The sequence below is a fragment of the Rattus rattus genome, chromosome 4 (assembly GCF_011064425.1).
Source record: "Rattus rattus isolate New Zealand chromosome 4, Rrattus_CSIRO_v1, whole genome shotgun sequence".
Taxonomy (NCBI): domain Eukaryota; kingdom Metazoa; phylum Chordata; class Mammalia; order Rodentia; family Muridae; genus Rattus; species Rattus rattus.
Window position 1 is genome coordinate 7,203,426 of NC_046157.1, and position 12,073 is coordinate 7,215,498.

Genomic DNA, 12,073 nt, shown 5'->3' on the forward strand with positions numbered 1-12,073 from the left:
ATTTTGGCAGAATCAAAACCATGCTACCATGTTAAAAACATGCTACCAGGTTAAGTTCAGTGGGTCCCTAGTAAGGTGAGGCCACTCTGAGCTGAAACTGGCCACAGGAGTTGACGTAATTAGCAGGTTTACCCCCACCCCCAAATAATAAACTCTGCACATTAAAGGTGACGATAAGAGTGGGAGAAACGGTGTCAAAAGCTTTCTAGACAGATTCTGGGAGAAAAATCAAGTACAAGTATGGAGGCCAGGGCTAGGGCTGGCCAGCGAGGGAGTCTTTGGGACAGTAGCGTAGCCCTTTGAAACAATAGCGGATGCTTAGGCCAGAAGAGGACAGGTCATACGAGCTGAGGCAAGGAGCACCGCCAGGTGTAACGGGAAGGAGAGAGGAATGGAGGAGCCAACAATGGGTGGCTTGGATGCTTGTGGAGAAAGAACCATGCAAATAGCAAGAGAGCCTAAGGTCCTATAACAGGGAGCGTGGTTCTGGCAGGAGACTCTTGGTATAGCGGCATCAAGACGACGACAAGTGTCAATCAGTGGGCAGCTTTCGGGTGGGGCTGAGGGGGAGCAGTCGGTTGGGTTGAAGGGGATGTGACTAGCAGTTAAGCAGGACAAGATGTGAGAGACCTTGGCCATGGCACCCCAGGCAGTCCTGGTGTATTGGGCGGAGACTCCCATCTGGTCTGCCTTGACAGTGCAGTGAACACAGACCTCTGGACTGAGAAGAGAATGAGGAGTTTAATGTCGCAGAGGTGTCAAGAATTCTGCTTTTGATAATGCTTGCAAGGGACCTGACTTCTCTCAGTATCAGGCTCTGGTATGTCTCGAGACCAGAAGTTTTGTCTTCCTGCCCCAAACGCAAGCCCTCCTGTTCCCTCCCCATCGTCTCTTGAGCTGAGACCAAGCGTTTCCTGTTGTGCATCCCCTCGAAGCAGCCCATTCCCGGTGCACCCGCTGGCTCTCTCTAGAGAAATGAGTGTGGTTTGGTGGTGGGTTTCATATAGTCCTTCAGTTGGCTGTGCGGCTTCTCTAGGCTCCTTTTGGGCTGCATCTTTTCTTGGCTGGCCACCCTAACAAACTGAGCGCGAGAAATCACAGAAGAGTAGTCAGACATCCGAGGCCGTGAAGGCAGACAGGCATGTTATTAATGTGGGATACTCCCGCCCCATCTCATGACTAGGAGGCCTGTGGTACTTCTTCCTCTGTCCCTCTGTGAAATTAGTTGACAACATCTGTCTTATACCTGGACAACTGTATCGATTCAATCAATGTGTACTAGAGTCCTCCTCCGGTGATGGCTACCATTGAGTCGGGCAGACCAGCTCCTGAGCGTTTACTACACGCTCTCATGGTTAAAAGCTTGACGGCCGTGTGCTTCAGATAGCAACCTCACTGCCCTGATAAATAGATGGGAATGGGTCCCACCGAGACACAGCAAAACTGTGTACAGGGCCTGGACCTGAGAGAATTAGGATCTTTTCAGCCTTTACTATCCTTTATAGCAGAAGAGCTGCATAGCACGCTGGAGAATTACTTCAATTGTGAAGGGACTTGAATAATCTCTCTTAAGTTCTCATAGCGACTCAACAAAAACAACTGTAATTTCTATTAAACAGCGAAATATTAATCAAATCCCCACTTCGAATAAGCTTATTCCAATCATTTGCTTTTCATAATTTTCCTTTCACAGCCTATAAATGTCAGGGATTGATTCTAATGCTTTGTCCTATTTCGGCTCCCAAGAGCTGCACTTCCAGACCTGAGGGTCCCTGCCCCCAGCTGGCTTCAGTTGATAATAAAGAATTGTCAAACAGCCAATGGCTGGGCAGGGAGATGGGCTGGGACTTTTAGATTTTTGAGGGGAAGGAACCGAGGGAGAGGGGAAGCAGAAGGATAAAACTTAAAGGCCTGCCAGCATGTAAGAGTCCAGGGAAGTTGCTCTAGGGGCCACTTCCCTGATTGGGTCTGGGGTAGCAGAGATGAAATATAGATTTTAAAAGATGTTAACTCAGGAACACCAGAGGGGAGTGTTTGCTAGCCGTGGGGAGGTTTAGAAGTGCCCAACCATTGAGATAGTCAAGGCATATCAAAATTAGCTGGTGTGTGTGTGTGTGTGTGTGTGTGTGAATGTGTGTGTGTGTGTGTGTGTGTGTGTGTCTGTCTGTCTGTCTGTCTGTCTTTCATTCAAGAATCCAGAGAGCTCTTGGGAGGGCATGCAACCTGACCAGAGCCAAAGCAGTTTAACTAATCCCCAGCTACATATAAATGCTTCTGAGATAACGTTTATTGTTACTATAATAATGTAACAATGTTCTAAGTCAGTGTATATGGCGTTGTCTCAAGGAAGTAAAACTGTACAGGGAATGCTGAGAGGAAGTAGATGTTGATGGGATCAGATTTCCCAGGATCGGGGATGGCACCGTTTATCTTTCTACAGTAAGCTCGAATGGATTGTCCAAAGAAAAGCATTTAGGAAGTAGTCCATCCAACTTTATAAAATCAGGTATCACGTTGGTGTCATGATATGTCTGTGAGACGAACCGTTGGAACGCACCACTGTGTGACACGTGTTTCTCAGGCATGGCTGCTTGCCCTTTAGCTTTCGTCTGCTTTCTAAATGATGTACACTAATGACACAATGCACTTCATAAGACACTATACAATGGGCTACTAAAGCATATGATGAAAAATAGGTTGCAATCTTGTTGAGGAATTTCTTTTTTAAATCAAGGTAAAACACACGCCAAACATTTCCATGCTGGTGACTCACCAAAAGCTATGACTACCAGGTACCTATCCTTCCACCATGGAGAATCAAGGGTTCTGAATTAGCTTCATCTGCCACAGGGTCTACCTTGGCGGTGAGAACAGTTCTAAAAAGAGTAGCTACTGTTGTGCCAATGTTCCCTGATAAGCACTTTAAATACATTTCTCTACCGAATTCTCAGAATAATTCCCCAAGGTCACAGACTCGCAGCCGGCAGACGAACACTGAAAGTGTAATGCTCTGACCTCCAGAACAGTGGCTGTGTTAGGATACAAAGAGGAATCAAGACTTCTGGCTGCGGGCTGGAGAGATGGTTCAGTGGTTAAGAGCACTGACTACTCTTCTAGAGGTCCTGAGTTCAATTCCCAGCAACCACAGGGTGGCTCACAAGCATCTGTAATGTGATACAATGCCCTCTTCTTGTGTGTCTGAAAACAACTACAGTGTACTCATGTAAAATAAAAAATTAAAAAAAAAAAAAGACTTCTGGCTGCGATACAAACTGCCAATCTGTTGACTTGGGGGTGACTGGGAGCTTAGGATGGGTCCAGTGTCTCTCAGGGTCCTTATAAGTGTAATGGAGAGACACAAGAAATGCCATTAGAGGGACGTAGTTAGGTAAAGGCTCAATTGACCATTGGTGGCCTTAAAGTTGAATGAAACATAAGGGTATCATTTCCTTACAAAATACCCATCGGAGTCAGACTAAAAGTAGAAAACACCACAATCAACTTCAGGTGGGGGCTTTTCTAACCCCCAGTGGTGTTTAAATGTTTTAAAACATCGCCTGATATATTGGAGGAAATAGGAACAGGCAGTCTAGTCCATTGAGCACCTCTCTTGAGATGCTGAGTACTGGGGAGGAGGCAAAGCCCGATTCAGGGCACTGGACTCTTAACTACTAGGAAATTATCCTCAGGTTGGCGCTGTTATAAATCTAAATACCTAGACTGTGATGTGGGAGTATTCATGGGCTCAAGAAAGGATGCCTTGGAATGGTTTCCTTTTCAGATAAAAGTGTTTGCTATGTAAATGGTATAAACGTTGGGCCTGCCACAGACAATCAGGAGAGGTAGCCCTTGAACTTTCAATACCGTATGCATGGAACATGCCAGTCCGTGTGGTGCTCCCACCTCCACCTCCCATCTCCATGCTCCGCTAAGGTTGGAGAACAGTGAAGGGGAGAGGCGGGAGTGAGAGAAGAGTCACATGTCCAGCACCTGACTGCCCGAGCCACTGGTCCTTTTACCGGCCGCACTCTCCATAGCCTCAGCTGGTAAGCCCTAAGCATTCCTGGAGCATCTAACATCTGTCCTGCGTGCACCCACCCACCCTCCTCCCCCACTACCATGTCAGCCTAGAGACTTGACTCCCTCCCTGAGTTCAGCCTTCAGGTTTCAGCCTCAGAATCTTGGGCTGGCACTTAGACCCCTCACTCTGCCCTATGGTACCAGTGGAAGGAATTTTCTTCACAGCTCTAATCCAGGAGAATTCAATCCAATTCGACTCAACCCTGCTGCTCAATTAATATTACTTCCCACCGGCCAGATTTTATACAACTTCGGGTTTCCTCCAACATCTCAGTTTAAGGACCCTGTCTCTATAACTGAGTGAGAGCCGCATCTTGCTTGGCACTCCATCAAAGGTGTACATTGTCAGCGCTTATCAGTGATTTAAGGCGAGGCTAAGCCCTCGTGCTTGCGGATCAGTGGTGGTCAACAACAAATGTTAGGCTCCTACCGTTTACCGTAGACGCTCTTCACCAAGCTTCTGGCAACCTTGCTAGACTTTCAAGGGAGGAAGCAAAGGATTAAAGAGATTAATTTACTTGCCCAAGGTCACACAGCCAGTAGTCGGCACAGCCAAATTTTGATGCCAGCTTGGGCTGTGCCCTGCTGCCTACTTCTATAAATATCCACTAAGCACTTGGTTCTTTGCAACGTATGTTCTAACCTTCTAGAGTCAAGCTACAGTAAGATTTCTGGGGAACCCCTCATCAGCGCCTTGGTCCTGTTCCAGGAGGCCAACCCTCCAGAGTCTGCTAACTGCCCCAGGGCTTTTAGGGAAGATGGTCAGCTAGCTATTGGCAGCACTGATGTGAAGAACCCTTTGAAGGGCCTGACAGGAAATAACTGGCTGCTTCAGTCTTAGTCGCTGAGGGACGTGCTCAAGTGGATGGCACTCAGCAGGTTTATATAACACATTCCTCCAGTGCTTGGGGTTCCCATGCACCAGTAAAAATACTCCACCGTGAGACCCTTTTGAGATGCTCACTGAGAGGGATACTGGGTGGCTTTGAGGAGCAGATTTCAGATACACAAAACTCCACAGTCTGGAAACTCCTTGAGGACTGTGGTAGGCTATCCAGAAGATGGGGGCCATGTCCTTTTTGCCTCTGTGAACAGTGACCACTTCCGGTTTAGAAGATTGGGACTCACTGGCCTTTCCCACCCCCAACCGGTTAAAACTTGCTTCACTCTGTTCTTTTGCCTCTTTTGCAAATCGTCTACTCTGTAAGCTCCAACCAATGTGCCTTTGAATTGACTCATCTCTCTTGCCACCTCAGAGGAATCCGTGCGGTCATTCTACTCCCTGCCCTTAAGGGCTCTTGGGTTAGCTTAATGCTTGCACACAAACTTCTTAATAGTTTTTGAGCTAGGGATCATATGTTTGAATTTTGCTGTGAGTCACAGAGATCCCATAACTAATCTTGCTCCTTGCTGTGACAGTGGAATAGAAAGACTTAGATTATAGGAGATAAGAAGGGGTGATGTCCTTGTCCCCACTTCACAAGTTAGCAAGAATTTTTCCCCCCACGGAGACAGCTCACAAAGGTGGGTAAGCACACTGTGGTTCCATCATTCTTGGCCTTCAGTTTCTTCGTCTCTGAAGTGGGAGCAGCAGCACTGCCCCTTGTATGTGTCAGTGACCACTGAGTAGGGTCCTGTGGGCAGCACTAGGAGAAGGCCCGAGGAACACTGACCTAGAAAAGGGAGACCTTGGAAAGGCTCCAGGGCTTAAACTCTGGATTTTTAGTGGTGGTTTAGAAAGCAAGTCAAACTCAGTGCTTAAAAGGTAAGACTTTCTCCCAGGCTCTCACCTTACCACATGGACTCGCCATTTGAGAACGCCCAGCACTTATGTTTCAAGGTTGCCATGAGAGTGAAATAATTTAATGTATTATAAAATACCTAGTTGGGTTGGGGATTTAGCTCAGTGGTAGAGCGCTTGCCTAGCAAGCGCAAGGCCCTGGGTTCGGTCCCCAGCTCCAAAACAAAACAAAACAAAACAACAACAACAACAAAAACCAAACCTAGTTAACTACTTGGCCTCTAGAAGGAGCTCAAAATGAATCAAAACTCTTAGCTTGGTTGTCTTAGTTTTGTATCCTACACTCAGTCTATTTATGAGTGGACTTTGAGGTATGACATTAAAATGTTCTACTAAGCTGAACCACTGCCTGTTTTTCCTATGGTTTGCTAAACGTAAATTCCTTTTGTATAAAAATAATTTATAAAAAGTATTTGAGGATTATTTTCCCTTCTTTGCTAGACTATGAACTCCTTCCTTCTTCCTCTCCTCTCCTCTCCTCTCCCTCCTCTCCCTCCTCTCCTCTCCTCTCCTCTCCTCCTCCTCTCCTCTCCTCTCCTCTCCTCTCCTTTCCTTTCTCTTCCTTTCCTTCCTTTTACAGAACTCTGACTGCTTTGGAACTCGCTATGTAGCTAGGCTGGCTTCAAACTCACAGAGACCCAGCTGCCTTTGCCTCCTGAGTGCTGGGATTAAAGGACCGCACCACCATACCTGGCTACATTATGAGTTTCTTAAAGTCAGGGACCGTGACTCATTTACAGCAGAACACTTTCTAACATTAGAATCTCAGTAGAATTAAAGTTCTGTGTCCTTGATGTTGACAATGAGACAACACTTTTCATAACAGCTAAGTTAGGAATAGTTAATGCAAGGGGCCTGATTTGTCTGAGATAACTCACACTGCTACCTCCTGAGGTCTTACTTGTCTGAGATAGCTCACACTGCTACTACCCTCTTGGGTCTGGTTTTTATTCCATTAACAAAGTTATTCCACTGCAGTGAACACTTGGCTCCATGCAATTACCATCTTCCCTGGGAATAGCTAGTTTAGAGAGATCACTTGGGGTGGGGGTGGGGTTAAGAAACCCCAACAGAGTCATAATTGGATGCCTCTTACACACACACACACACACACACACACACACACACACACACACACACACCATCATCTTTGGTACAATTTCCAATGTTCTCAGAACCACTAAAGCCTTTGGATCCTGGGCTAAGAATGATTAGAACAGCCCCAAGCAGACTGGCAATGTGAGAGTTCAGGTTTCCTAGCCGAGTCCAGCCCTGACTCGCCCTCTCTTGTTGAAAAGAAAACGAAACAAACAGACCAATTACAACTCCCTATATTTAGCCTCCAGGTTATCCCTGAGGGGGCCAGTTTTAGGCATTAATGCTAAAGGCTTGCCGCCAAGCAGCAACCACTCTTTGAAGAACTTGTGTTCTGCCCAGTAAAACGAAGCTTTGTTTGATAATATCGTTTACATTTTCAAATCCCGGGTATCAGGCTTTCTTCCTATCCCTTGTGGCCCTTCCTAAGTTTAGCTGCTGGTGTAATGGGGTTACCATGGCAACAACCACCTGCCTATTTAAAACCATCTCCAATGCTAAATAAGGAAGCCTAGAGAAAATGGCTGCCTGCCTGCCTCTCCGTGGACAAGTTGAATGCTCCTGGGTAATTTGGATACAGGCAAGCAAACAGGATGGAGCAGCGTGGACCCAAAGTTCTCCAGAGGAAATGGCTGGTGACTTTGTAAAACAGGGGCTGCCTCTGAAACAACTTCATTTCTCAAGCGAACACACGTACTTAAATTCAAATCCATAAGCCTGTCATCTCTGCCAGGTGCAACGTGAGGCTTGAACCCCAGCAAATGTAGCAGTCGTCCGTTAATGGGATTGGGGAAATGGGAGGGGAGAAGGTGGAGAGGTCGTGATGAATTACTGCATTGCACTGAGGTGCACGCGGTGATGCTCTCCCTGACAAGATCTGCCTTTCTAGTTGGACTTAATACTGTGATTTCTGATGTTCTAGTCAGCTCATGTGTTGCTCTCCCTTAAGTTTTGGAACGTGACGAAACTTCATCTTCTGCTTCCTTATTCTCCAAAAAAAAAAAAAACAAAAAACAAAAAACAAAAAAAAAACAAACAAACAAACAAAAAAAAAAACAGAGCCGCCTTCCTTTCCACAGCAAGAGGCCACGCAACAGCTGCACCAAGGGCTTCTTCCCTAACGCACTGCGCATGCGCGTTAACGCTGTCTCTTCAGGCACATCTGGTCCTTTCTCTGGGGATTGCCCTTCTCTTTTTATCAAGTCGTTAAAAAACCGTATTCTTGATTTCTTTATCCCGGGCCAGGCAGCTCTGCCTTTAGGAAGCCCTCCATGCCGGCTCCATTCTCTTGCTTTCTGTTCTCTCGGGTCACCTCTGCAGACACATCACTTCATACACGTTAGCGCGCACCCCTGCTTTTCAGTCTGTTTCCAGTGGGGTTGGGGGGCAGGGAGGAGTGAGTGCAGGGTCAACTGTCCCAAACACCTAAATAGTGTGCGGTCTCAACCCAGCAGTGGAGCTCAAGGCCATCTCAGAAAAAGACTTGAAGAAGCAAGGACAGCTGAAACAAGGAGCTTTGAAACCGGCACGGAAACTAACCTTTGGTCAGGAGATCTGGTTTCTTGGGAATTCCCGGCCTTGCCAAGGGAAAGAAAGGTTCCTTCTGGCACCTATCTCTGAGGCTACTCTACATGCCTGCTGAGGGTGCATGCCCAATCAGGGCCAGGTCTTGGGATCGTCAGCTTTAGTCCCAATAACAATGATCTCAAAGTTTATGCCTGTCATTTTTTTTCTTGTCATTAACAGATTTGTATTTGACTTTTAAGAAAATCTTAAAGTTTGCCCACTTTCCCAGTGTAAACAGGATTCTTCCATGTAAATACTTTAATAAAATATGCACAGTGGTTTAAAAACAGCGGCTGCACACATGCACAGGCATGAAGAGGGTGGAGGGAAGGGATGGTATTGCCAGTTTGTAAGGATAGAAGCAGGGGCTGGCAGATGTGTGTGTAGTGGGTTGTGGGTCTAGGGCCTGAGTGTCTGAATGTCACCCTAATACAGTTCAGTTGCTGTTAGATCCGGGCTTGACATTACCTCACTGTGCTCAGCCTCTCCCTGGTTAAGCTCCCAGGCTGTGGAGTCAGGAGCTGGGCTGTGAGTGAAATGTCCTCAAATTACACCCGAACTTCTGCTTTGGGGAGAGTTTTGTGGGCTCAACCAATAATAGCAACACTTTAGGGTCAAAGATCAGGTCCAAATTATTATCCCGCTATTGCCGACCTGCCGGAGGCTAGGCGTGGAATCCAGGGATGATCTTCAAATTCGTGCAACAAAGACCATAGCGTCAGAGAAGAGAGACATGAGCAAGAAAGGGGAAACGGACAGCTCCACGGTGATTGTACGCCAGTCACAGCGCAGTTCTGGTAAATTTCATTTGCTTTGCAAGACAGGTTTAGGTCCTCTTGCAACTGATCTGGTTTCTCTTTTCATTCCTGTTTGAACCCAATCTCCAGGCATGCAGGAGCCCATGCGAGGCTGCTGTGGTGCCTTCCACGGTCACAGCCATTGCAGGGGCCTCGCTGCTGCCCTCTGCCGTCCCGGAGAGAGGCTGGCACCTCCTCAGGTCTAAGACCCTAGCGGAGCCTTTTGCTTCCCCAACCTCAAAAGCTGGTCTTTTGAGGGGAAACCTCTGAGTCCCTGGAGGGGTTCCAGGAGGCCAAAGGCAGGCGCCCTGGCACCCATGCCGTCCCCAGATGCCCCGCTCTGCTCAGTTCCTGCGGGAGGGGACCGGCCGCTAGGCTGTGGCAGGTTTCTGACATTTTTTTTTTTTTTTTCTTGTTAGAAATGGAAACCCTCCTTCCGGCAACGTGGCAGGAAAGCGAAGTCCCGGGGCGGGCGACCCAGGCCAAGGACATTTCCGTGGTAGCAGGTGGGAGGCCGCACTGGCTGGCGGTGTGGGGCGGGCGGGGTGCCACCGCGGCAGCCAGCCTGCTCGCTTACCTGCTGTTGAATTTTTCAGGGTGTTTCTCTCTCATCATATGGAATCTGTGTGCAATGGAAGCATCCTGGAAACGAAAGAAAAGAAGGCAGAAAAGCCTGGTTAGTGGTGGTGGCCACGAGGTATGGTGGGAAGAGACACATATACACTCCTGGAATGCCCAGATTCTAGAGATTCCAAATTACAGGGGCGCAGCTCCATGTTCAGGGTCACCACTCAGTCTTTTGAGAGCCTAGCTTGGTTGCCTCAGAGCCTGGCACTGTGATAACAGCATCTCAAGCCCAGTGAACGGCCACAGTTCAGCCTTTGGAAAGAGAGGCAAGAGCAGGCTCTAGAGTGAAGAGAAAGGTGCTCTCTTTTTAGAATAGTGAGGGGCTCTCCTCAGGTGAAGCCAGAGGCGGGTGAGGAGTACGTGTGTGTGTGTGTGTGTGTGTGGTGGGGGAGGTGATGGTGACATAAAGTAGGGAGTATTTTGACTCATGAGAAGTTGCAAAAATAGGACATTTCTCATGTCCCATTCACCCAGCTCCCAGCAAGGATAACATCTTACATAACATTGCACATTGTCAAAAACCCAAAGCTGATGCTGGTAGAGGTCGGCATGTATTAACTCTTTGTCCTCTGTTTCACTCAAAACAATTAATAATAGTATTGGACAGCAAGGTTGGCGGATAGCAAACGTGTATTGAACATCTAACGTCTGCTTAGTAATTGTTCTGTCCACAGGACTGTTTCTGAAGCCAGCAACGGTCGCGCTCCCTTCCTACCCACTCTGTTGTCTCCTCCTTCCCTCCTTGGCTGCAGGGTTGGCCATCTGTACCACAGAACCCACCACGAGGCTTCACAACACTGTGTTTCTGGGTGTCCCATTTCCCACCGTGAAGCTTCTTAGCCCCGAGCCCTGTCTGCATCCCATACTCCGATCACTGCCACCCTGGGTACTCATGGTTGACTGGCGTTGGGGCTCCATGATTTGTAGGCCACCCTGTGAGTGCTCATGTGTCTAGTGTTGGGGCTCCGTGATCTATAGGCCACCCTGTGAGTGCTCATGTGTCTAGCGTTGGGGTTCCATCATCTATAGGCCAGAGTAGGGCTCAAAGCTGAACTCAGTTCTGCAAACCTAGCCTTCTGCACCTCTTAATGAGCCCCGTTCCCTGCAGAGGAATGAGTCCCCTTATCACCCAGTCCGAATCTAGCACTGTGGGGGCAGATGCTGAACACTGGAAATAGACTGACTTGATTTAGATTTGCCCAGAATCAACAGCAGTAGACAATCAGAAATCCCGGGGCCTGCTGGGACATGCCTGTGGTCTTAGCCCATGGATATATGGAGGCAGGAGAATTTAGAGTTCAAGGCTAGCCTGGACTACAAGGTGGTAGGTCCTGCATCTCAATGAACCCACCCACCCACACAACCAACAACCAAAAACCCATCTACTAGACCATGTGTTTGAAAGATTTTCAAAATTTCATAGAGCCAAAAAAAAAAAGTTCACAGAGCAGATTTTAACTAATGTATACTCCCTCTTCCTTCCTCCCTCTCCCCCTCTTCCCTTTTTCTTTTCCTCTCTTCCTTCTTTTCCTTTCTCCCTTCTCTCTCTTTCTCCCCTTCTCTCCCTTCCTCCCTCCCTCTTTTCTGGGACAGGCTCCTACCATGTGATTCCTGCTGGCCTGGAACTCACTATGTAGACCAGCAGTTCTCAACCTGTGGGTTGTGACCTCTGTGGGGGGTCCACTGACCCTTTCACAGGGGTCTCCTAAGACCACTGGAAGACACAGACATCTACATTACGGTTCATAACAGTTGTAAAATTACAGTTATGAAGCAGCAATGAAAAGAATTTCATGGTTGGGGTCATCGCAGTCTGAGGAGTCATATTAAAGGGTTGCAACATTAGGAAGGTTGAGAATCACAGATGTAGACTGTACTCAAACTCAGAGAGATCCTCCTGCCTCTGACTCCTCTGCATTGGGATTAAAGCCATGTGCTTCCATGCTGGGCATATTGTTTCTTGATAAGGAAAGTCTACAACAGAACGTCAAGTACAGCTCACTGAAGAAGCTTTTGGGGTGCATACTATGTGGGATGAATTCATTAGGGATAGGGGTGACTCCAGCCAGCAGTCACTGAGTGGAATCTGGGAGGGCAGGTCTCAATT

The 12,073-nt window shown here is 47.7% G+C and overlaps 1 protein-coding gene across 2 annotated transcripts in view; it reads right to left on the minus strand.

Annotated features, from left to right (window-relative positions):
* Positions 1 to 12,073, minus strand: part of Dgkg (diacylglycerol kinase gamma) — a 155,211-nt gene that overhangs the window by 71,727 nt on the left and 71,411 nt on the right. For both annotated transcript variants that reach the window (XM_032900015.1, XM_032900014.1), the window contains one exon: positions 9,917 to 9,981. In XM_032900015.1, coding sequence (XP_032755906.1) covers positions 9,917 to 9,981 — 65 coding nt within the window. The remainder of the gene's footprint in view (positions 1 to 9,916; positions 9,982 to 12,073) is intronic.